The sequence below is a fragment of the Limanda limanda genome, chromosome 19 (genome assembly GCF_963576545.1).
Source record: "Limanda limanda chromosome 19, fLimLim1.1, whole genome shotgun sequence".
Classification (NCBI taxonomy): domain Eukaryota; kingdom Metazoa; phylum Chordata; class Actinopteri; order Pleuronectiformes; family Pleuronectidae; genus Limanda; species Limanda limanda.
The window spans coordinates 15,579,743-15,604,725 of NC_083654.1; the positions used below are offsets into that span (position 1 = coordinate 15,579,743).

Here is a 24,983-nt window from a genome sequence, read left to right on the forward strand (position 1 = left end):
TTTCTCAGCACTGCAGGGACTCAGAGGTTTCATCATGTAGCGGTATCACCATGGACTCCTCACATCAGGTGTTTTTATGGTTTTATAATCTTGATGTTCTACTCTGTAGGAGATTGATGCGAGGGATGAGCTGCTAAAAGACCTGGAGTCCCAGGTGGAATGCCTGCGTAGTGAACAACAGCGTCAGAAGAGGAATAATGAAGAGGAGCTTGACCAACTGAATGCAGTCATAGAAAAACTTCAGGAGGAACTGGCCAATATTGAGCAAAAACAGGCTGCAGAGGAAGACGAGGGTGAGGCAGAGAGTGGCACGTGGGGGCCTGCTCAAGAGGACTATGATGAAATGAAGCAGAGAATGGACCTGACCACCAACGAGCTGGACACGCTGAAAACGGAGCACATTAAACTGAAGAAGACATATCTGTGTTTTAAAGAGAGCACGGACGCTTTGGATGAAGCAGAAAAACTGGGTAGTTCAGAGGGCGAGTTTGAAGAACTTCTGAGAGAGAAAACTGCAGGTCTCCTCGTCATGCAGGCCCAAGTTCAAGCTCTGGAGCAGAGTGCAACGTCCAGGGTGGAGGAGTTGGGGCTACGTATCCGGGAGCTGGAGGACATGGTTGTCGAAAAAGACTCTGAGTTAAGCCGCAGTCGCCTCCTTGTGGGGCAGACTCAAAGCGATGCAGATGGTCTCCAGCAGAGGGTTTCTAACCTGGAGGGAAATCTGAGGGAGAAAATGGCTTCAGCGCTGGTGAGCCAAGCCACCCTGGAGGCCTTCCAGCAGCAGCACCAGGGATCCAAAGAAAACCAGGACATGCAGAGACGAACAGAGACACGTGTGAAGCCCGATGACGATCCCCATGTTCTTGACTTTGGTGACTTTGGTATTCCCAAAATGGGTTTCAGCGGACTGGGCCAAGGGAGACACGTTTCCACCGGGAAGGTGGTGCATCTGACCCAGAAACTTATGGAGCTGGAGGTGGGACTGAATGGGATGCAGAAAGACCAGGAGCTCCAGAAGCAGCTGCTCTCCAGCTCTGAGGAGGAGGTGCTGGAGTACGAGAAGAGGCTGGCCGTGCTCATGGACCTGCTGGGTCAGATGAAGGCCAGCACACACCAGAGGTCTTCACCGGCTGTGGAGGTAAGAGTTCAGCCAATAAGTTCGAAAATAGCTTTGGATTTTGGGCAGCCTTAAGAAGTTGTTGAAGATGGTTTCTGTTTTCTTCTTTACCATAGAAAAAAGAAATAGAGCGATTATACTTGGTACTTTATATAGGAGAGCACATTTTTTAAGTTTTCCCTGCACTCAAATTATTGGTGAACCAACAAAACCCCTGTGTATTATCTTGATTAAGTATCAGACGGTGAATTGTTGAGTTCAGCTCTGATAGGTTTGGATCTTTGTGATATTTTTCTCAGGTCTCCTCTGCTGTTTCCAAGCCATCAGTGTCAGGACTTGTTCAGGAGTTGCAGGAGGTTAAAGATGAGACCTCGGCCACCAAGCAGCAGCTCGACAGCTACAACAAGAGCAGCAGCAGACTCCAGGAGGAGCTCCAGGTATGTCACATCAAACAGCTCATCTGTGTTTGTACTAACTCTGAAGATAAGGGATGTTTGTGACAATCATCTGCTTTTCTCCCAAGGAAAAAACTGCAACATTAGAGAGAGTACAGGAACAACTTCAAAAGGTAAGGTACATTTTTTATAAACCAATATTTTCTCAGAAGCAAACGGGCCTACTTTCTACTAGTGTTTTCTAATAAGACAACCTGGTCACTTTAGGTATCATCTAGTGACAGTGGGCAAGTCAAGCTTCAAGAGGAACTCATGGAAGCTCAAGAGGAGGCAGCAGCTGCCAAAGAGGAGCTGAACAGCTGCCAGGAGAGTTTGGAGAAGCTGCAGGAACTGCTGCAGGTACAGAGGCAGCTGGACACAGTTAAACTCTGTCTTTGGTTCTGTGAAATCCATGTGTAAAGACCTTGTTGGTGCAAAAACTAATTTTGAAGTATGTTTCTGAAGTCATCAGCCAGTTAGCTTAGCATAGCTAAGGCAACAGGAGGCCAGGCTCTGTATGAAGGTAACAAAATCCAGCTCTTTTAAATCTCACTGATAAACTTTACATTTACACTAATTTCTCTATGGGTTTATCAAACGTGTACATTTTAGAGGTGGCAAGATGTTTTTTCTGCCTCTGCTTAGTTAAGATAACTAGCTGCTGCCTTTAGTATCATACTTCTTTCATTACTTTAAGTGTGGAAACTACCAATATGTATGCATAATTCAAATATAAATGTAGACATATTTTACTTATGCATATTTCTTTTTTAAGGAACGGGAAATGACCATTGCTCACCTCAAAGGAGAACTTTTCCAAGTAAGACATGAGTGTTTTAGCTTTTTTGTTGTTTTTTGCATTTAAATTTTATGCAGTGTGCTTATATTTTTTTTAGTGTGTTTATAATATTTATCAGTGTATATTTATTTCTTTGTATTCAATCCTCTGCTTAACCATCCACCAGGTAAAATCTGTAGAAGGATCTGACAGGACAGAGCTTCTACAGGAGCTGCAGGAGGTCAAAGAAGACGTGGCATCCACCAAAGAGGAGCTCAACAGCTCCAGCCAGCAGAATGTGAAACTACAGGAAGAGCTTCAAGTCCGTGAACTGTCAATATCCAAGCTCAAAGAGGAGCTCCAGCAGCTGGTTAAGGATGTGGATTCCACCAAAGAAGAGCTCAACCGCTCCAGGCAGCAGAATGAGAAACTACAGGAAGAGCTTCAAGTCCGTGAACTGTCTATTTCTAAGCTCAAAGAGGAGCTCCAGCAGCTGATAAAAGATGTGGATTCCACCAAAGAAGAGCTCAACAGCGACAGGCAGCAGAATGAGAAGCTGCAGGAAGAACTCCAAGTCCGTGAACTGTCTATTTCTAAGCTCAATGAGGAGCTCCAGCAGCTGATAAAAGATTTGGATTCCACCAAAGAAGAGCTCAACAGCGACAGGCAACAGAATGAGAAACTGCAGGAGCAGCTCCAAGTCCGTGAACTGTCTATTTCTAAGCTCAATGAGGAGCTCCAGCAGAACAGGCAGCAGAATGAGAAACTCCAGGAGGAGCTCCAAGTCCGTGAACTTTCTATTTCTAAGCTCAATGAGGAGCTCAAGCAGAACAGGCAGAATGACAAACTCCAGGAGCAGCTCCAAGTCCGTGAACTGTCTATTTCTAAGCTCAAAGAGGAGCTCCAGCTGAACAGCCAGCAGAATGAGAAACTGCAGGAGGAGCTCCAAGTCCGTGAACTGTCTATTTCTAAGCTCAAAGAGGAGTTCCAGCAGAACAGCCAGCAGAATGAGAAACTGCAGGAGGAGCTCCAAGTCCGTGAACTGTTTATTTCTAAGCTCAAAGAGGAGTTCCAGCAGAACAGGCAGAATGAGAAACTCCAGGAGGAGCTCCAAGTCCGTGATCTGTCTATTTCTAAGCTCAATGAGGAGCTCAAGCAGAACAGCCAGCAGAATGAGAAACTCCAGGAGGAGCTCCAAGTCCGTGAACTGTCTATTTCTAAGCTCAATGAGGAGCTCCAGCAGAACAGGCAGCAGAATGAGAAACTCCAGGATGAACTGAACATATGTCAAATGTCTGTTTCAAGGCTCAGAGATGAGCTGAAGGAGGCACAGACAGCTCTGATGAAGACGGCAGACTCTGTTCCTCCTTCTCCATCTCCTTCACCATCTCCATCTCCGTCTCCTCAGCCACTGTCCTCTGCTCCATCCTCCTCCACCACCCAGCCCAAGAGGAAGGGAGCCAAACAGCCGGCTGGTAAGGGAAGCAGTGTCAAAGATAAACCATCTCTGTCCAAGAAGACCTCTGCTGGTTCCAGCCAGTCCTCCCACAGATCTCACGGCGCCCGGCCGAACAGCAGCTCTGAACAGCAACATGTGGCCGTGTCGGACTCGTTCACTCAGACCGAACCTCTCCAAATGTTGGACTTCAGCGCGGAAAGCACGTCTGCCGTTAAAGAGGAGATGGAGGAGGTGATCGGCGAGTTTCAGGAGAAGATCGTGCAGATGCAGGAGCTCCACGCTGCAGAAATCCTGGACATGGAGGCTCGGCATATCACGGAGAGCGAGAACCTGCGGCGGGACATACATGCACTGGAGGATGAGTGTAAAGCACTGAAGTCCGTCATCCTCAAGCTACGCTCTGCTGAGGTAAGGAAACACGAGAGAAGGGGTTTGATCAAATCTGAGCTTTGACTGCAGAAACATGTTGTAGTTGTCTCTCTAATACAAAGAAGAAATCATTTGAATCATATTTTGTCATTTCCAGGCTCCAACATTGAGACAAGAGCGTTCTGTGCCCCAGTTCAAAGATGGATACACCAGTGGTAAGATACAACTCACTCGTACCTCCTCTGGTCACATTAGTGCTTCACTTTGCTTTTCATTTTCTTTGTGTAAAAATACACTGAAACTGACAGTGATTAAGCTTTTATTTTTCTTCAGTGCCCTTTTGTGTCTTGGAGTTTTGCTTCGATAAACAGTTTACATGAATAATCTGAGAGCTATAAACCACATAGTCCTGAGTAAGCAGTCTGCTGTGCTGGTTTCAGCACCAGTGTGTTTCTGTTCTTAGTCTTTGTGGTGATAAATCTCAAGATTAAGTTTTATACTAGAACAGTTTCCCCCCAAAAGATTTGCTCTTTATACTTTTTCTTAATAAATCATCAATTAAAAATAGTTGTGAAAACCTCTCATGTTGATTTTCCACATTTCCATTAGCAGTGATAATAATTGTCATGCTGTGATGATGATGTACCTGTGAGATGTAAATCCAGGTGAAACACTGCCCCCTCAGGTTATCTTCTTCAGCAGATGTCGATGATTGTTCTCAGTATTTAGTTTCAAGCTATTTTTGCTGTACACTTGCAGACAGCAGTTCAGACTACAGCCAGCGGACTGGATGTGACCTCCCGAGTTTGCACCAAGAGTTCAGGACAACACCAGAGGGCGCCAGGAGAGAAACTGATGATCAAATGCCTGACCGCATCAAAGTAAAAACCTTTCCCTCCTGTAAACCTTTATTTATCATTCACAGTTGTTAAAAATGACCAGAGACTCAAAATCATCTCAGCGTTTGGTTACGATAATGATGAAAACATGTGTTGGTCTTTTAAACCAAGTTTTGTAGAGAAACCATGTATTTTCTTCTTGTTTCTGTGATTTCTTAAAGGTGTGTTGCTTAAATTGTGTGGTGTTTGTCTATTTTAGTTGTTGCTCCGTGAGGTTCACCAGGAGGGGATGCAGGTGCTCTCTCTGTCGGAGATGCCGCTCCCTGGAGACGAGCCGGGCAACGTCCAAGACTGGATGAAGGAGAGGGATGATTTGCTAGCAACCGTGGATTCTCTCAAAGGCCTCATCACTCAGATGCAGACCCACAGAGAAACACAGGTATAGGAAACTTGCCTTCACACACTACAAGGTTTTAACAAATCTCAAACAAGTCAGAAACCAAAGAGTTAAAAGCAACAAGGATGATTCAGAAATCGAGTTGTCATTTCAAATGGACGAGTCTTCCTCTCTTTGTGTTCTCATGCGTTGATGTCTGTGTCTCTGCCTTTCTGCAGGCGTCGGGCAGCGTGGACTGGCGTGCCGAGCTCCTGGACGCAGTGAGGCAGGTGTTTGTAAGGGAGCGAAGTGTCCTGAAGAACATCCTCTACAGCCAGTTGGACCTGCTGGACACCAGCGACGCCATCATCCACCTCAATCAGCTGGAGCACAGGCTCAATGAACAGGTCAGTGATAACAGCTGTAAACATGTGCTGACGTAAAAGGTCCGATCCAGTTTTTTGTCAAACGATTTATACTAACTAGGGAATTAAAGTCAGAACTCCTGTATCCTGATCTCTTCCGTTTAAATTTTGACCAACTTTATGTTTGTGTGGTACAAGAATCAGTGGAGTACGTCTTTAAAACGTCTTCTAGGTGTCAACTGTTTGACATAAATTGAAGTTAACTAATGTAGCTGAGGACACTAGACATGACAAGTATAACCTCTAGAAGAATTCTCCTTATACCTTAGTTACTGTTAAAATTTAAAATGTTTGTAACTGCACAGCATGTTTTGTAACTGTCACAGCTCTAGGTAATCTAATCTCTAAATTGTTAATAAGTATGTGAACTATGACAGTTTTAATACTACTTATGTAAATCAACCATACTTGATGGTTGTGACATAATTTCAACCTCTGGCTTTAATCCAAGAGATCAAAAGATAAAGAGTCAGGTCCTCAGCTCTCATTTCTCGTCTGTTATGATTTGAGTCTGTCCATAACTCAGAGGGTTTTGTCTTTTGGATGCTGATGCAGGACGCCCTCCACAGAGACGCCATGGGTTCCCTCCACACTGCAGAGCGGACGAGTCTCATCTCTGAGATTCATCAGCTCCGTGGTCAATTAGAGCAAATCCATCAAGGTGAAAAGAAATCTCTTAATTCGTATAATTTATAATTTATTTAATATGAAATACCACATTTCTGTACATGCTATGTCTGATGTTTATTGTTGTCATTCAGGTGTCCGGCCTGCAGCTTCTTTGGCAGCTGAAGTTAGTATGAGGGAGCAGAGGCAGGGAGGAGGAGCGGGAGGAGGAGTGGGAGGAGGAGCGGGAGGAGGAGAGGGAGGAGGAGAGGGAGGAGCAGCGGGAGGAGGAGCAGTGGAGATGGACAGGCTGCTGGTGGAGGAGCTGAAGGTTGAACTGTCCCAGACGAAGCTGGAGCTGGAGACAACGCTCAAGACCCACCACAAACATCTCAAAGAGCTGGACACACTCAGGTGAGACATGATGTTTGAATCCTACACACCCGGATATATTTAAACACCTGTTGGGGTAAAAATACTTCACATGACAGATGTATGAGGACAAAGGTATTTCAGTAATCAGTGACTTATAATAATGTTTGCTGAACAAAACTATTATGTACCTCATCATTAGGTTTTGCAGATTGTCCTCTGCAGTGACACTTACAATCAAATCTGTTTCATTTGAAAGGCCACTATTCATTAAATCCAAAATCCTACACGAATAAAGCATCCATTTGCTCAGTTCTCATTCAAATTATCTTTTGTCTACAGGGCCGAGGTATCGAAGAAAGCTGCCGAGGTGGACGCACTCAGTGACCAGCTGACAGACGAGAGGAAGAGCAGCAGGGATTTGCAGTGGGCCATGGAGAAGGAGAAATGTCGCACTGGAAGAACTGAGGAGAGTAAAAAGGAAGAGATGGAGGTACGAATGGAGTATTTACACAGGAAGACTTTTAGGACATTTTATTATCTAGTGAGCATTACTTCAGCCTCTCTTATTCTTGCTTTAAGAAGTGGTATTTCTATATTTAGGACCTCCATCTCAGTCTGGAGGAGCAGAAGGGCCGTGTGGCCCAGATGACCCTCACCCTGAACCAGGAGCGCCAGGCCTCGTCCCAGCTCTCCCAGCAGGGTGAGCAGGAGCGTCTGAGTCTCCAAAGACGCCTCCAGGAGCTTCAGGTCCAGTTAGACACTGAGCGAGCCAAGGCCCTGGAGATGAGAACCGCACTCGGGAGAGAAAGGGAGCTGCGGACAAGTGTCGCCTCCGAGAACGTCTCCTCCAATGAGGAGCGGGTAGAGAAGGACAGGAGCGGCGTCGAGGAGGAAGGGAGTCTGCTGGAGAGACTGCAGAGGGAGCTGGATAACAAACACACACAGGTGGGATGTTCCACGTTTTCTCTACAAGTCAGTAGATGTACTACTGACATTTTTTTAATCTTAATTGGATCCATGTCTGGTTTAAATAATTTAAGGGGTTACCACATGTTAGGTCTAACTCCTTTTTAAAACTTGAATGTTCCTCTCCAGATTGTGCATCTCCTCGATCAGGTGGAGGCCCATAAGCTCGAGGTGGTGCGGAGAGAGGAAGAGCTGAATTTGGCGAGTCAGAGGTCGAGGAGGGACCAGGAGACGCTGCTGGAGGCTCGGGCCCAGCTGGAAAACCTGGAAGCACAAATGTCAGAGACCCAGGAGCAGCTGGAGAGAGAGATGGAGAAGAGGAAGAGCCTGGAAGAAGAGAAGGAGAGCCTGGAGGAGAGGATAACCCGAGTCGAAGAGCAGAGAAGACAAAAGGAGGGGAGGGGACCTCAGCAGGCTGACAGTCACACTGTAAGAATCCTAACATCTCAGTGACTCCTCTTACAGAGTCCTGTTGTCATCTGAATCGTGACTCAGGAAGTAATAAATCCATATTGTTTGTATCTGAACAGCAGGCAGACGGCCACAGAGATTCCCCCGACCGCACCACAGACTGGGTGTACCAGCAGAAAGGTGGGAATACGTCCCCCCACCTGCAGCTCTCTCCATCAGCTCACACCAGCGGATCTCATCATGGTCCTTGGCGCACGGTCGACAAGATCGTGGGAAAACTCCATCTGGTTTCCTCAAAGATCCGCAGCATGGCGAATAATACAACTGGCAGGTAATTCAAGTGGCTGCAATCAATATATCTATAGTAACAGTTAAATCTGACTCTCTTGTGTGTGGGTTGTGTGGTGTTTATATGAAGCATAAACAAACAGAATCCATGAATGCATTGTGATGTACCAGCCTTTTCCTATGTGGCCTGTTTACTGATTTGTGCATTGTCTCCACAGGCTGACTGCGGAGGTCGACAGTGAAGAGTTGTCCTGGGTGCAGTCCAGTGTTGATGAGGTCATAACTATGCTGCAACAATCCCCCGGTCTACCCTCCATCCCTGAGGTCAGTCAACTTTTTAACCTTCTTTGGTTTGAATTCTACACACTGAATATTTGTTGAATTGTCTCTTTCTGAGTTTATCCTCCTGAATGAACAGTTTCATGTTTCCAAACATTTGACATCTGTTGTGTGATTCCCCCCCCCCCCCTCCTCAGAGTGTGTCCCTGCTGGCAGGAGGCTCCTCCAGCTCCTCCAACTCCCTGACGGAGCGGCTGCTGAGGCAGAATGCCGAGCTGACAGGTTTTGTAAGTCGTCTGACCGAAGAGAAGAACGACCTGAGAAACCACACGCTCCGCTTGGAGGAGGAGCTCCGACGTTACAGGCAGACTGGACTGGGATCAGGAGAAAGTGTGAGTAAACACAAAAAAACGTGCTGACATGAGACTTCAAAAATAGTTCTCCAAACACTCTCTGTCATTTGATTCTATAATAATCTTATATAATGTACAGTAATAATGAACTTTGCTTACTAGGGACATAATGTATCTTACAAACATCTTAAATATCATCCTTACTGTGTATGTTTAGATAGATATCAACTCAAGCATCCACTTTATTGTTGTTTTTAACACATCATACCAGACAATAAGATTCTTTGATTAATCTACTTCCTCCTGCAGTCCCTCAGCCGGAGGGGAGTGTCTAAGATGGACTCGGCCAGTGTGCTGCTGTCCCACGAGCGGGAGACTTGGACTCGAGAGAAGATTCGTCTGGAGAAAGCTTTGAATCTGGCTCAGATGCAGGTGGCCCGACTTCGAGGAGAGATCAGGAGCGACACCCTGCGAGAGATAACTGGACCTGAGGCGGACAACGCTGCACTGAAGGTCGGCTAATAGCTGCTGATAAGTCCCTTCAAGTCACCTTGTATCAGAGGATTTAGTTGTTTAACTGTAGCTCTGAGAAATCCACCGATCAGATCAACGTTGATGGTTGTTTTTTTCTCTTCTCTTCTGTCTCCCGCTTGTAGAGGATGTATGGGAAGTACCTGAGGTCCGAAAGCTTCCGTAAAGCTCTGATCTACCAGAAGAAATACCTGCTGTTACTGCTGGGCGGCTTCCAGGAGTGTGAGGACGCCACGCTGGCGCTGTTGTCCAGGATGGGCGGCCGCCCGTCGCTCTCCTGCCTGGATTCCTCCAGTCAGCGGCGCCGAGGGCTGACGCGCTTCCGCTCCGCCGTCCGAGTCTCTATCGCCCTCTCCAGGTTGGCTGCTGGAGCTCTGGGTTTATTGATTTACAACTGAGGAAACTTGTATTGCCATTTTAATAAAGACTAAATGTTTTTCTCTGTTAATGCAGAATGCGTTTCCTCGTGAAGCGATGGCATAAAGCAACGGGGATGAACACCACGACCCTCTGCAGCGTGCACAAGAATGGAACAGGTCAGACGTCAGGTAACCAAAACTCAACATTCTATTATATCTACATATCGGAGAAAATCCCCTGGAAGTGATGCTCAGTAACTTATCCCTCTTTTCTCTCTCAGGGTCAGAGGCGAGAGATTCACCTTATCTCCTCCATCCGGGCGGCGTGGACATGTACAGAGATAAGAGCAGCGCAGGAGGAGTCTCCGGCAGCAGCAGAGGGAGAAGTGGACGAGAGTCCCCCCGGTCAGCTGTCTCCTCCACCCCCCACAGGTACAACACACACAGAGGCTGCTACTAACATTGGAATTACTAATATTATCAATAAATGCCTAAATAATGACCAGTACAATACATCAGGTCAAAACAATTTAAAGATATTAGAGAAGCAAATGTTTCAATGTTATAAATTACAATCCTCTAGTTGATCAGCTGATTTATTGATGGATCGTTGCTGCACTGATTAACTGTACGTTTCTATCAGCATCCCTCTTTTATCATTAAAAGTATATTTTGACTTTTACAAAATCCTCAAAATGAAAGGTTAAGCAAAAGCAGGATTAATATGTGGTTTTCTGGATTCACACTCGAGGTGACATGTCCCACTTGTTCCTGTTACTGAGGAGGAGGCTGCTGTTGTTTCTGTTCTGTGCAGGTTCCACTTGTCCGGAGACCACGGAGCTCTCACCTGCTCCCACCTGCAGAGCTACGACCCCGACCGGGCGCTCACCGACTACATCTCCAGACTGGAGGCTCTGCAGAGGAGGCTGGGGAACGTGACATCAGGTAACGTGTGCATCACTGTGGGGTCACGTGCACTGGAGGGACAGCGCTCATGCACGGATTTGATCTTATTGTAGTGTTTACGTATAGAAGAAGCTGTTGTGTGCTTTGAATAAATAAGACTACTTTACTAAACCACCTTTGTTTTTCTCCGCAGGTGCTTCATCGTACGCTCAACTGCACTTTGGCTTGAGACGATAGACGCCGACAAGTTACTCTGGCTTGAAGAAACTCAAGTTGCCTTTTCTCGTGCTGAGCGTTCTGCTGTTTTCTATCACTCTGGTGTGGACTGTATCTTTCCATGTGTGGACCAAAACACATTTTTTTTATTCGTGTACGACATGTGTTCAGGCTTTTTGTCGACAGCACTTGAAAAACAGCTACGTTTGTAATTTAATCTGCCTCTTTGTTGTGGATGATCTGCAAATCATGTATATTTGTCTAATGCTAATTTAAGACCTCGTGATTAATTTATGTTCGTGTTCGTATGGGTGGAGCGTTAAGTAGAGAATGTTTGGGTTCAATGTTGAGGAGGCTGCTACTGGAAATCCTACACTACACTGTGTTATGTTGAGGTCGGACAGACGACAGGACATTTGTAGAGAAAGTATTTTTGTAAAGCGTTAGGAGCTTTGAATTTTCTGGGTATTTTGTCAAAAACTGAAATAAAGAGGACAACATTATTTCAAAGAGTGGTGCGTCTTTCGTCTTTGATTAACCGACAGGCTAGGAAACGTTTCATTGGGTCATTAAAGATGTTTTTCCAAAGGATTAAGGAACATGATGCTTTTCTGTCAAATTACAAACTTTATTTGTTCAATTTTTCAATGTTTTGCATTGTTCATAAGATTGAAGTTAGTGTCTCCATCCTGTTTATTTAATTTCTAGTTACAGTTCAGTCATTCATTATTAGTGGGTTTCCATTTCCATGTGGTTTGTTGCAAGCAGCTGGACATATTGTTCTAAAATATAATGTGATCAAACAGCAAATAAGGGCAAAAAGTAAACTTTTACTTAAGAAGGCATCATTTACACGTGGAAATTCATGGACATCATTGCTACCATATGATCATAAATTGTCCTATAGAAATACAGCCTTAAACCTTAAACCTGAGCAGAGTTCTAATCAGCAACAATAACTGCAAACAGACGAAAGAGTTCAGTTACAGTGGAAAAAAGACAAAACTGAAGTTCTTCTCATCAAACGTCAACAGGATCAGAGCGTCAGCAGAGATAAAACATGAAGGTGCAGCATTGTGATTCAGTTTGAGAGCCGAAGGGTTTCTGTGGAATTGGAGCAGTAAAGTGTTTCATGGTCTGTCTGAGGAAGTAGGATTAATAAAGCTGGTGAAACAATCGCACCACAAGTTTTCAGTTCGTAGCTGTTCTGGAGCTTTCAAACTTATCACATGATCTTCAGCAAACTCATTCTGTTTTTGTGTCAGACCCAACCCGGAAGTTTTCCCTGGTAACAGGCCTGTGCAGTGTAAAAAAATATATCATTGTTCCCGGCTCAGATCAGGTATCACACTATATCTCCATGACAACTGAACAAACTCCCCCTGCTGGTGAAGATCATGTGATGCAGTCAAAAGACACTGGACAGCTCCAAACAAACTGGTCCACAGGCTTTTTTTTTTTAAGAATTCACATTGTGAATATGAGCATCAGTGTTCGAGTCAGAGTCACACAACAGGTGTCTTCTGCTCTGGAAACACTAAACAATGATGTATCACGTTAACATTCAGACAAACCATGGACTCCAGATCTAAATGAAGGAAGCAGAAAAGCACAGGCTTGATATTCAGACAGAGCGAAGTGTGTTCATCTAAAGTTTCCTCAAATCAAGTCCCAGAAAGACAGAGATCCACTTCAAACACTCAGGATTCATTCCTCCCTCCCTCCCTTCTCTCCGTCTCTCAGGGTTTCCTCCTCTTGTATCTGATGATGGGCTTGTGAGGCGTGTGGATCATTGTGGTGTAGTCGATCGTGGGGAAATATCCGTCCACCAGGTCAAACTCATACATGCGCAGTAAAATGGACCAGATGGTTTTGATCTGGACGTAAGCAAAGTTCTCCCCGATGCAGCGATGACGGCCTGAAAAACAGACGAGGAAAATATAGTTTGGATTTGGTTTTATACAAATTGACCCATGTGTCTGTTCCATAGCATTTCATTTCAAATTTGCTCAAATTCGTACGTTAAATACATTTTTTCTATTTTCTAAATTCAATTTGTTTTATTTTAAGGTTTGATAACATCTTAGGAATCAACAAGATACACAACACAAGTTATTGTCAATATAGTTGCGTAAGAATGTTGTTATTAATACTAAAGGAATGAAATCTACATCATTTGACTGACAATTTCAGTAATTCATACAAAATATTCAGTTTTAGTCTCATTCTTCTCACCGGCTCCAAATGGCACGTAGGCAAACTTCTCCCCCGCAGCAGGGTTGTCGTTGAGGTAGCGGTCGGGTTCGAACTCCATCCGCTCCGCCCACGTGTCGAGCAGCCGGTGGTTGACCGTCGGGGAGACGCAGACCTGGTGTCCCACTGGGATGGTGTAGCCTGCAGCAGTCTGAGGGAAAGAACACAACATGTTGTCTGAAAGGTTCTGTTCCACACGTTGAAACAAATGATGTGTGACTGAGGTCAAAGTGAACACTGGGCCCGATGTACTCACCTGAGGAGAGCGAGCCATCCTCATCATCGTCATGATGGGGGGGCGCAGACGCAGGGTCTCCTTTAAACAGCGATCCAACAAACTGAGATCCTTCAGCTGCAGACGACAACAGGACAAAGAATGAGAATATACTCTTTTCAATGTTTTGTTAGATTAAAAAGGGCCAGGTGGGTGTGTGTTTATCGCACCTTCACTGGTTTTTAACTGCAGTACAGTTCTACAACCAGGAGGGGGAGACGCCACAGGGATTGTTTCTCTCACCTGATCGAAGTCCAGTGGCGGCAGGTCCTCTCCGCACACGGCCTTCTGCTCAGCGTAGCAGCGATCCTGCAGAGCCTTGTCTCTGGACAGGAAGAATCCCAACCAGGAGCTGGTGGTGGAGGACGTGTGCTGCCCAGCCAGCAGCAGACCAATCAGCATCCCCGAGATCTCATTGTCGTTCAGGTGGCGTCCATCTCTTTAGAGGTTAGAAATAGTATAGTTTAAGGCTTTGTCCATTTGGATTGATACGTTGACGAGCACTGGGACTGACTGATAAATAACAGGGTTCATACACATTTTGACCAATGGATTTCCAGGACTTTTCCATGACTTTTCAATAACTTTAAACCAAATTTCCATGACCGAACATTTTGTGAAATCTCTGTGTATACGCAAAAGTGACAAAATTTAGTATTCAAACTAACAATGAGAATTCCAAGGCATAAGGTAAACCTTAAATGACACAAACCCAAGTATGCCTGCTTATATTTTGAGAGTATTTCTTTAAAAGCATATGAATTATTTAAAACTCAGCGTAACTAACGACATGAAAATATGAATATAACAAATTTCCATGACTTTTCCAAAACTTTTGGGAGATTCTTTTTTTGCATGACTTTTCCAGGCCTGGAAAAACACATTTTAAAATTCCATGACTTTTCCAGGTTTTCCATGACCGTACGAACCCTGAAATAACTTCCTCAGGGAGGGAAGGGGTCTTACTTGTAGGTGGCATCGATGAGCGTCTGCAGGATGTCGTCAGTCTTCTCTCCGGACTTCCTGCGTTTCTGAATCACTTTGAAGAAAATGTTCTTGATCTCTTTGTGAGCTCGGTCCCTCCTCCTAGGAAAATAATTCAAATTGTGGACGCCGTAAGTTCACAGTTTCTACATCATCGGCTGTAAAAATGTTTATTGCCCTTTGGATTTGTCTTTCTTTCGTCCTGTTACAGATGTGGCGTATATGTCCCCTACCTGAAGCTGGGCAGCGGCAGCCAGCCGGGCAGGAGCCAGGCAGCGTGGCTGAACCCTCCGTCCAGGTCGGCGTAGAGCTGAGCCACGTGCTCGTCCAGCATGCTGCGGATCTCCTTCCCGTGGAGGCAGCTGCTGGCCGTCAGGATGATCAGCTCGGCCAGAGCCTCGAACAGGTCTGACAGGACAGTGACAATCCAAATCAGTCAGACAGCAGAGTGTGAACATCCTCATAGACCTGACGTCCCTCATTAACCGCTCGCTTGGATTCTATTTGCTCTTGTTGTTAAATTAATTGAAACGTGAAATGACACTAACAAAAACGTCACTTTACAAATACTCACAATACAGAAAAACTTGTGATATCAGGTGTTTACTTGAATATGTCTTTTTTTTTTTTTTTTTTTTCTGTTTTTATTTAGAAAGGCACATTTCCATCACATACATTAAATACAGCTTTAGTCTGTCAAGGACATAAGAAAGGATGGATGTAGTAAGTTTGGGTGATTTTGTTCATACTGCCTTTCTTGGGTTTAGTTTTATGGGCCTTAATTACTCCATGTAGGAACAATAGCAGAGGTAAAGAGAACACAACCGGGGAGCGCACATCACATCAAAAAAAGGAGGATCACACAAAACACGAGTATATTCAAATAAAATCAGATCTAACTGGTTTTACAGACTAAGTCCATTTGGTCCAGGTCTTATAAAAAATGTCTTTCTCGACCTTGAGGAAAAAAGAGATCTTTTCCATACTCTAATGTCTTTTAAGGTACAACATATCATAAAACTATGGAAACGATAACAATCCAATGTCTAAAAACAGACGTCTGATTCAAATATTCAGATAAAATCACTCCATCTTACTTTTCTCTCCGCTGTCCCCCCACCTCTTGAAGTAGTCGATGGTTTCAGCCTCGAGGATTTTCACGTGTTCTTTGAAATGAGCGATGTTCAGTCCGGTCTTCAACATCTTCTTTTGTTCCAGAAAGAGCTGCAACATGATGCAGAGAGTGTGTGTTACAGCTAGGGTTGCAAAGGGGCGGAAAGTTTCCAGTAAATTTCCGGAAACATCATTCAAAACTCTATTTTAAAGATGTATGGAATCCAGCACACGCTGCACGTTGAATTTCAACCCTCCACTGTGCATTCTTCCATCACATGCACAGATAATTCCCAGCATCCTTCACACTACAGCAGGGCTATTGAGGCCTGCTGTAGTGTGCAGGACTAGTCAGGTAAGTTTCGATGATATTACTGGGGAAAATATATTAGCATGCTGATTGAGGATTGTTCATCCAGCCTATTTCCATTCATTTATCCATCAATTGTAAAATATGTTTACAGACGATTCCAATTGTTTGGCTAACTATTTATATCTCTGGCATTATATTAGTGTTTTTTTACAAACTTTTTTCTCATCTTATTCTACAGAACATTGCCACGTGCACTCTCTCATGTGTGGAGACATTTCACCCCATCCAATGTAGAAGGAAAGGCTGTGTACATTTGCAAATACTGTGCTAAGACCTATGTTAAGAATGACACAACGATGCAGAAGCATGTAGTCAAGTGCCCAAAGTTTCCTCAGGCCTCAAATCAGCCTATAACAAAATAAAATGTTTATATTTATGTCTGTATATGACAAGGTAAATACAGTTAGTATAAATTACCCACAACATTTCCTGTTTATTCCCATTAATTCCCGTATATTCCTGTTAATTCCCATGGAAAGTTTCCAACTTTGAATATTCCCGGAATTTTGCAACCCTAGTTACAGCTGACTGGATACAGAATCAGAACCTTTCTACTGATTCTCTTCTCCTGAATAGACTCACAGCATTGGGCACATCATAGGCGACCCCTTTGCCGAACACCGGGGTGGTGAGCCGGGAGTAGACGTCCTCTGCGTTCAGGTCCTCGTTCTTGCTGTTGAACATCAGTGTCGCTGCTTCGCTGCCCAGCAGGTAGGTGAACGTGCTCCCCACCATGGTGAAGCTGAAGACTGGGCCGTACTGGGAGAGGAGGGGAATAAACCAGAAACATTTGTATTCATCTCCTGTTTGTTTTTCCTCCCTAGAGTTTAGCTTTTCTGGCATCATGAGCTTTTTATTTGAAAAGTCATAAACCAGGTCAGGCATTTTGTTTCCATTCTGTATGATCTGCACAGTGAGGATCCTCTGGTTTCAAACTCCTGAACAAGGCTGATACAGGTCAATCATGTGTGTGAAAGGTTAAATAAGATAAGAGACTCTATGTTTAATCAAGGCGATCTGACTTGTGAGTGCCATCTTGCAACGAAAAATATTTTATTTACCAATGAACTGGATTAGATCATAAATAAAGAAGTCCATTTCCTGGTGTTAGGGCAATCAAACAATAACTGTCACAAAGAATACTGAATAGTTTGAAAATATGGGGCAGGATATTTATTTTTTAGATTCTAAATAACACAATTATTATAATAAAACAGCTGCAGACACACACACACTTTTTGTCTCCACTTACTTTTTCATAGGCATCTTCCAGAAACTCAATGGGACTTTTCCCGAATGCGATGGCGTGGCCCAGGAAGGGGATGTAGGAGGGGATGTATGGAGGAGGTTTCTGCAGGAAGGGAACCAGAGAACAGGGGTTTAAACATGTCCACCATGTCCACAGCAGTGTGTGTCCCCCCCCAGCAGTGTGTACTCACCAGGTCGCTTGCCGGGCCCTGTGTGAGCAGCAGCTTGGAGACGTAGCCCAGAGTCAGGGTGATGACGGAGACAGCCAGCAGCACCGAGGTCAGGTTCTCGTTCACGGTCCCCACGGTGTCCTCCAGCAGTTTGCTGCTCAGCTGGTACAAGTGCGTGGACATGTCTGCGGCGGGAGGAGGAGGAAGCTTCCCCCGGGGACACTGGAGCCTGGAGGTCCCGCTTCGTGGAGTTAGATGGAGGCTAGCAGCTAGCAGCTAACAGCTAACACCCGGTCTCCGGCTCTGTGGACACTTCCAGAGATGTCCTCCAGCATCTCTACCTGTCAACGGCGGTCCTGCCCCCGCCTGACCCAGCGAGCCCTCCTATTGGCTGGAAGCGGGCGTGTCCGTCAAGCAGCCGCCGCCCTGATTGGCTGCCGCTGCCTGAACCGATGTCTGGCTATATGACGTCACCGCTGCCGACAGGACGAGCGTCGCTTTTTCTTTTTTCTTTTTTGTGTTGTTGCAGGACATCTTTGTTGTTTAACGTGTTTATTCTAAATGAAAATCAGAGTTTCTGTTTGTTTAAAGTTCATCTTATTGTCACTGACACAAAGAGTTAATGAAATATATCTGAGTACAGTGATATTTTTTATTTAGAGGAGGATATTCATCTCTAAACTACATGTGGCATTAAATGAGTTTATTTATCATCTCAACTAAAACAGTCAAGTTAAAAATCTAAATATGTTGTAAATGTTTAAAAAGGTGTTAATGTAAAATCAGCGCTGCCCTGGAACATCTAAATTTAAATGTGTTAAAATTAGTATTAGTATAAATAAGTATGTGTTAAAATTAGTATTACTAGTATTAGTAATTATATATAATTAATATATAATTAGTGTTTTTCAAATGTACTCAATATACTTAATTTATTTAAATTTAATAAATAAAACTGGGCTTATGCAGTAAAATTAGTTGATCCTTCACATTTTTCATCATCTAAATAAAAGCACAGTGAAGTTAAAAATCGAAATGTTTAAAATATTTTCAACTTAAAAGTTTTGTCCCATGTCTATTTTTACTTCATTTAAATGAAGTTTATTGGGAGTACTTATAAATATACTATACTATAAATATCCTTATGATCCATGTAACATAATTTCTATGTTTAACAGAATTCTATCCTCAGTTTGAAGTTATTTGATCAACAATCATCGTTTCATTTTCCACACCACTGATCTGAAAGAGTCAATCCATACATCAGGAAGTTTATTAAAACAAAACAAATTAAATAAGCAACATATTTACATGTCATGAAAAAAGAGGACCTGTCAAAAGACACATTCTGAAGTTGTGACGGATATTGCGAAGCCGACTGGTCTCTGTCCTTATTGCTGTTGAGGAAAGTCAGTGTGAGCAGAATCTGCAGAGACGTTTAGCAGCCGTTGGTTTCTTCTTCCAGCGGTTTTCAACCATAAGCGTATTTATCTGTTACAGTTTTATCGTTTGGAGTCATCTGTCCGCTCAGCTTCATTAAAAGCTTCACAATAAGGCCAGCCTGTGGAGAGACAATCAGCATCAGAGTCCCAGTGTTTTCATAAATCGCCAAGAAGGGATTGTTCAGATGATATTTAGATTATTAAATGGACACCAGGTTGCTCTTACCTGTTTTGTGTGCACTATGAAGTTCATTTTGTTGTCACCACTGTGTATCTGGAAGTACTGGTCAGCGTGTCCAAGCTGCCACATGAACGTGCCATACTCTAAACTGATGAGCAGGGCCTGGGAGGACAGAGTTTTAAAAATATAAAATATTAAATCATGCACCTCATGTTCAATTAACAAATAAACAAAGCCTATTCACTGGGTTTAAATGATTGCAATCCTGGACTATAACCAGTATTTGAGCTATCTAACCACTCCAGCTTGTGGCTTGGTACCTTGGTCTCCATATTCATGAGGTGCATCCCCTTGGTGCTGACCCCGACGTACACACGGATGACCTTGTGGTTGCTGGCGCTGGCCTTGGTGTAGACCTGTCCTGTAAAGAAAGCCGCTCCGTAGGTCGGGATGTCCCAGCAGTTCTGCAGGAAGAGTCGCTGCAGGTGGTGCATCTCTTTGCTCAGCCCCTCACTGGTGCTCAGGGCTTTGTATTCGTGAAGTATCCTGTGGGTCCAGTGGTACGCTTTGCTCTTCACCTTTGATATCGGCACAATAGATTTCAGGTTTTCCTCACTGTTGAAAATAGAAACACAGAAGTGCAGCGTTTGGCTTTATACGTTAACCAGATTTCCTGTTACCTACATACTACAGACAAAAAGCCTATCAGTGCTGTATGTATTAAAGCATAAACTTTTACTTGAGGAAGCCCTGCTTGTGCTTTTTGCTCTCGTAGTTGCCGTAGATGATCTGCAGGAGGAGGCTGGCCAGAGTGATCAGCTTGCTGTCCTGAGCAGGGAAGAATCCCTTCAGGAGGCAGTGACGAGCCTCGTCGAACAGGATGAGGATGGCCAGAGGATCCTCCACCTGGAGCAGTGTGTGGCAGAGTGAGGAGTTTTCAACTGACATAACAAGATATACTGGAAATTAGCAGCCTGTTGTAAAAATGTGATCTACCTTTTTCTCGATTTCAAGAGGCAGCCGCACATCCCTGCGGAGAAAGAGCTGAGGCGTCTCCCTTTGAGGATCCAGCACCGTCAGGTCAGTCACAATTTCCGTCCAGATCCGCAGGTGCTGCAGGGGCTTGTGGTACGGCTTCAGCTGCAGGTCTGTCACACACACACAGACACACACTCACACATGTCAATACTTCCTCTTTTAACGCTTGGCCGTGGTCGGTTTCGTAGCCACTGGATGGGATGTGGACTCACTGAGGTTCTCGGAGCAGATCCAGATGGTGAAGTACTGCTGGGTGTCCTGAGAAAGACGCATGCCCTCCATGATCTGCTGTACCGTGGTGTTGTTGCCGTGCTTCAGCTCCACAGAGCGGTACGAGCCGTCCATGCGGTAGATGCGCACCTTCTCATACTGTGGAAAACACGCACACGTGCAGGTCATAAACAAAACCAAGTGAAACAGCTTAAAAGAGTTTCTCTTTTTAAATCCAGATCACTTATGCTTGAGGAAAAGCACCATCTAGTGACCAGCATGTGTAACTGCAATGGAAACATTTCAAAAACATCTATCAAAAACTGTCATTTTCCTTAATGAACACAACAGCACTTGCACAAGCCTGCATTCAGTGTTGTATTCCCACTCTATTCATGAATACACCATATTCATTTCATATATGCAAGCAGAGGCTATTGAGGAAAAAATATTTCTATAACTTGATTGACCCAAAGTGTTCAGATACTAAGACAAAAGAATAAAACTGAAATCCCCATTTAATCTGATTAACAGGCAACATGCATGCACACACATTTAGTATGTAGCATGACTTCAAAATGTATTTGTTCCCTTTGTCGTCACGTTTGCATCACAAACAGATGAACTGGTGTCTGATGAGCAACTCACAGGTTTGCTGCTGGTCTGCTGCAGGAGCTTCATCGTCTCCTCCCACTCGTTCTGCTTGTTCTCCTCACACACCTGTAGAGGGGATCTCTTCTGCTGGTCCTCCATGTGCTGTTGGTGAGAAGTACTTGTTTATTACCACGTTTTGCTGTCTTAGTCAGTTTCTACAGCGGATATTAAGGTTGAATGATTACATGTGTTTACATAATTCCTGATAGACAGCAGGGCAGGTAGCTGCAGCATTGACATCAGGGCTGTGTTCAAATTATACAAGACATTCAAAGATCATATTAGGGGAAAAAAGAAGAGGAAGCATCACATTTCCTACCCGATCGATCTCAGAGTGCTGCAGCAGGAGTTGCACGATCTCCGCGTGACCTCCCCTGGCTGCAAAGTGCAGAGGGGAGCTGAGCTGACCGTTCAGCAGGTTCGGATTACAGTTCCCTTTCTCCAGCAGCAGCTTGGTTGCCTCCACTTTGCCGTGCCTGAAGAGAAAACAAACAAATGCAACTCGTCGTCAACGAGACAAAGGAAAACAAAGGACACACGGACACTGCAGACGTTCTGGTCGCACTCACCAGCAGGCGTAATGGATAGGAGCCCAGTGGTCACTGTCCAGCTGCTTGACTGAGAAGCCGCTGTCCAGGAGCTTCACGAGCAGCTCAGTGTCTCCTTCACAGGCGCTGCGGTGGAGAGGGAAGTCGTCCACCCACTGGCGCTCCCTGCAGAGACAGGAACTTTGTGTTGAGTGTCACATTTTACAGCAAACAAGAGCAGAAGCTGCCAGCAGACGGCAGTAATGTCAGTGCGGTCCATTGAGAAGAGCTTCTCACTTGTCTTCTGTCACACAGTTGGGGCCGTGCTGCCACTTTTCCCTGTTGGGGATCTGGATCTTGGAGTAGTCCGGAGCTCCGAGCCCAAAGTATGGGTTGATAATAACTTTGTCCACCTGTTCAAAAGAGGACAGAGAGTTTATATAATTAAAAAATACATATTATATGGTTAATATATCAACCCTTCAATTGTATAGTATTTCAAGTCTCTTCTGGTATAAAGAAATCCACCTGAGGTCATGATAGAGATAAATCTTCCTTTACGAATTGGACAGCTGTGGCCAAGAAGGAAGAGTGGGTCATCCACTAACCAGAAGCATGGAGGTTCGATCCCCAGCTACACCAGTCCCCAAGTCAATACATCTTTGACGTGACACTAAACCCTAAATTGTCCCTGAGTTTGAATCATGAGCCTTGTGCCGTTTTCACATACAAAGAAGGCAGCAGGAGACTGTCTGGGTCACACTCTCTCACCCGGTTGGTGTACTGCAGGTCGGAGCCGTACAGCGGGTTGAGGATGCACATGTCCGCCTTCTCCAGCGACATCATCTTGCTCTTGATCTCCAGCGCGGTGTAGCCCATGTGCAGACCCTCGTCGCTCAGCTTGCCCTCTCTGCTGTAGGCCGGGTTGCTGACGTTGGTCTTCACCCGCTCTACGGGAGCCGGCCTGAACAGGGCGGGGATAGCGTGAGGTATGGTGTGCTGCTCTGCTAGCCACCTGCGGAGTTCAGAGAGGAAATGTTACAGCCTCATCCCACCGCTGTCAGTAAGGAGGAGTGTGTTCTCAGATAAATCCTCACTTGTCTAAGGCCAGGAGCATCTTGGAGGTGATGGAGCAGAAGTGAACGCTGGTCTCACTGCACACCCGCATGATGTCCTGGAAACAGTAGAAGCTGGGGCTCCCGGCGCTGTAGACAGGCTTGCTGTTGTCTGTTTACAAAGACTTATTAATAAACAGTTTGTAGAGATAAAAATGAATTTCACAAAATCTGAAGTTGTTTCTCTACTCACCTTTAACACCGACTGGCACAACAAACAGGGAGGCCTCTTTCCCTTCATTGTCCCCATCAAGAGGAAATTTCTTCATGTGCACCACTCGCTTTCCTGTAAACCCAAACTGGTTAGAGCAGTGGTTCCCAATCCTCTTATAACTCCTGATTAGAAGGTAAATTCGCATTTAAGAAATGTGCAGCCTGATCATAGCTTCACTGAAGTTTTTGCAGTGACTCTAATAAAGGAGAAATATTCAGGAGCCTAAAAATGCCACAAATGTCTCAGACTCACCTATGAAGCCTTGATTATTGGTTATTGGTCTGATTGTTTCGTCAACATAATCCAGTATGGATTTAGATTTGTCTCCTGCAGCTTGAATCTTTGTCGCCAGGAGGATTTTCTTTCTTTTCTTCTCCTTCCCTTCCAAAGGCACTTCAATCAGCAGGATCTTTACAGCAACCAGAGGGAATAAGCAGTGTTTTCCTTGTTGCTGCTTCGAACACAATGCAGTTGATCTGAACTGTCAGACTCGGCACATTTACCTCATAGGCTTTGGCTCTGTACTCCTTCGAGCTCAGGCTGACTTGACTCTTCGGGCGGATAACAGCGACGAACACTTCTTCCAGGCGATCCTCGTTGCCCATCGTGCCGACCTCTCCTCAGTCCTCACAGAACATCCCAGGTGACGGCCAAATGCTGTGCAGAGGCATGCCTGCCCCAGAGGAGGACACCTGGAGAGAATATGAGTTCACAGAATGTGTAAAGCTTAGACATCTATGATACATGATATTGGGATGTGTTATTCTAATAGGGGATTAACACAGCTGTTTTCATAATTGATTACTCTGCCTATTATTTGTCTTAATCTGTGGATCAGTTGCTTTGTTTATCAAAATGTCCAGTATTCCCTTAATTATGTGACATAGGAGAAAAACCTAAAATTATTTTCTTTGACAAGCTGAACCAAGCAAATTTTTCACATCTACTTCTTTAAAAATTATATTAAATATTTACAGTGAATTGATTAATCTACTAATAGTAATAATTAATAATAATTATAAACTTAATTTATATATAACTTATATTAAAAACGTTACAAAGCACTTCAAAAGTAAAGAAAATATTAAAATGAAAAATGATCAGAGAAAATAAAACAAGAGATGGATGGATGGGTGGATGCTAGATAGATAGATAGATAGATAGATAGATAGATAGATAGATAGATAGATAGATAGATAGATAGATAGATAGATAGATAGATAGATAAAACAATGAAAAATGAGCAGAGAAAATACATACAACAATAGATGGATGGATGATAGATAGATAGATAGATAGATAGATAGATAGATAGATAGATAGATAGATAGATAGATAGATAGATAGATAGACCCTTATACATTATTGGTCTGACAGATTGTCCACGCTTATAATACATTATGAACATGTTAGTTTCATATGTATTTACAATACTAACCCTAACCCTAATACTTCAGGTTTCACTTTCAAACACAAACGATGTACACACACGAATAAAGTAAAATAGAAAGTTAATTTCACAATAACAGGCGAATAAACACTTTTGTGAAGTATCTTAACGATATAAACGTATTTCTGTTATATTAGTTCGTTTTAAGCATCAGTTTAAAAAAACAACTTGTTGAGTTCACGGTTCAGGTCCCGCCCCGGAAGCCAAACTCTGCGGTCTGAACACAGTTATAACATTAAATATAAAAGATACTGTGTTTCCCATTAAACACCGAGTGGACGTGTTGTTTCCTCCACATCCACCGGGACCGGGTTCGAGTCGTGGATCCTCCGGGAGGCTTCACACTAACATCACCATCCCCGTCTCTTCCGCCTGTTCAGCGGCTTCAACTCACCGAAAGCGACCCGTCTGGTGCTCGTTCTCTCCCCGGGTCAGACGCAGGGTTTACCGGGTTGAGTTACCGGGGAACAGCCGGGACCGAGCTCCGGTTGAAACCTCCAGGGCTGATCTGTGTTTGTTGAAGCGGCGACAGGCCTCTCGTTTTGGGGCAGGGCTGCAGAGACCGACCGAGGAATCACGTTTCAGTTCAGGAAACAGAGAACTCTGGTGGTGGGGGGGACTCAGTGCGACCTGCACCCACACACTGACAA

General features: G+C 44.4%; 3 protein-coding genes across 4 annotated transcripts in view; 1 reads left to right on the forward strand and 2 right to left on the reverse strand.

The window, feature by feature from the left end:
* akap9 (A kinase (PRKA) anchor protein 9) overlaps window positions 1-11,599 on the forward strand; it is a 55,761-nt gene extending 44,162 nt beyond the window's left edge. For both annotated transcript variants that reach the window (XM_061092854.1, XM_061092855.1), the window contains 24 exons: window positions 110-1,138; window positions 1,417-1,554; window positions 1,641-1,685; window positions 1,780-1,911; window positions 2,327-2,371; window positions 2,517-4,196; window positions 4,315-4,372; window positions 4,917-5,038; window positions 5,256-5,435; window positions 5,612-5,779; window positions 6,353-6,458; window positions 6,559-6,817; window positions 7,118-7,268; window positions 7,379-7,723; window positions 7,874-8,173; window positions 8,275-8,486; window positions 8,662-8,767; window positions 8,920-9,114; window positions 9,385-9,588; window positions 9,732-9,964; window positions 10,060-10,154; window positions 10,247-10,397; window positions 10,780-10,910; window positions 11,065-11,599. In XM_061092854.1, the coding sequence (XP_060948837.1) occupies window positions 110-1,138; window positions 1,417-1,554; window positions 1,641-1,685; window positions 1,780-1,911; window positions 2,327-2,371; window positions 2,517-4,196; window positions 4,315-4,372; window positions 4,917-5,038; window positions 5,256-5,435; window positions 5,612-5,779; window positions 6,353-6,458; window positions 6,559-6,817; window positions 7,118-7,268; window positions 7,379-7,723; window positions 7,874-8,173; window positions 8,275-8,486; window positions 8,662-8,767; window positions 8,920-9,114; window positions 9,385-9,588; window positions 9,732-9,964; window positions 10,060-10,154; window positions 10,247-10,397; window positions 10,780-10,910; window positions 11,065-11,108 (6,129 nt within the window). In that variant the 3' untranslated portion in view covers window positions 11,109-11,599. The remainder of the gene's footprint in view (window positions 1-109; window positions 1,139-1,416; window positions 1,555-1,640; window positions 1,686-1,779; window positions 1,912-2,326; window positions 2,372-2,516; window positions 4,197-4,314; window positions 4,373-4,916; window positions 5,039-5,255; window positions 5,436-5,611; window positions 5,780-6,352; window positions 6,459-6,558; window positions 6,818-7,117; window positions 7,269-7,378; window positions 7,724-7,873; window positions 8,174-8,274; window positions 8,487-8,661; window positions 8,768-8,919; window positions 9,115-9,384; window positions 9,589-9,731; window positions 9,965-10,059; window positions 10,155-10,246; window positions 10,398-10,779; window positions 10,911-11,064) is intronic.
* A 95-nt stretch (window positions 11,600-11,694) lies between these two features.
* Window positions 11,695-17,838, reverse strand: LOC133026048 (lanosterol 14-alpha demethylase). The gene is made up of 10 exons (XM_061092871.1): window positions 17,524-17,838; window positions 17,337-17,435; window positions 16,667-16,843; window positions 15,696-15,822; window positions 14,832-15,006; window positions 14,581-14,700; window positions 13,858-14,053; window positions 13,597-13,692; window positions 13,323-13,491; window positions 11,695-13,005 (listed from the first exon to the last, which is right to left on the reverse strand). Exons 1-10 carry the CDS (start codon window positions 17,683-17,685, stop codon window positions 12,827-12,829), a joined length of 1,500 nt encoding a protein of 499 aa, XP_060948854.1. The 5' UTR covers window positions 17,686-17,838; the 3' UTR covers window positions 11,695-12,826.
* Window positions 17,839-18,759: 921 nt separating this feature from the next.
* On the reverse strand, window positions 18,760-24,931 carry krit1 (KRIT1 ankyrin repeat containing). Its single transcript, XM_061092865.1, has 16 exons — window positions 24,728-24,931; window positions 23,387-23,575; window positions 23,136-23,292; window positions 22,863-22,955; window positions 22,652-22,781; window positions 22,326-22,569; window positions 21,852-21,967; window positions 21,597-21,740; window positions 21,347-21,503; window positions 21,022-21,129; window positions 20,376-20,532; window positions 20,122-20,273; window positions 19,865-20,031; window positions 19,446-19,740; window positions 19,171-19,287; window positions 18,760-19,063 (listed from the first exon to the last, which is right to left on the reverse strand). The coding sequence occupies exons 2-16, from the start codon at window positions 23,486-23,488 to the stop codon at window positions 18,974-18,976; spliced, it is 2,229 nt and encodes a 742-aa protein (XP_060948848.1). The 5' UTR covers window positions 23,489-23,575; window positions 24,728-24,931; the 3' UTR covers window positions 18,760-18,973.
* Window positions 24,932-24,983: the final 52 nt, after the last annotated feature.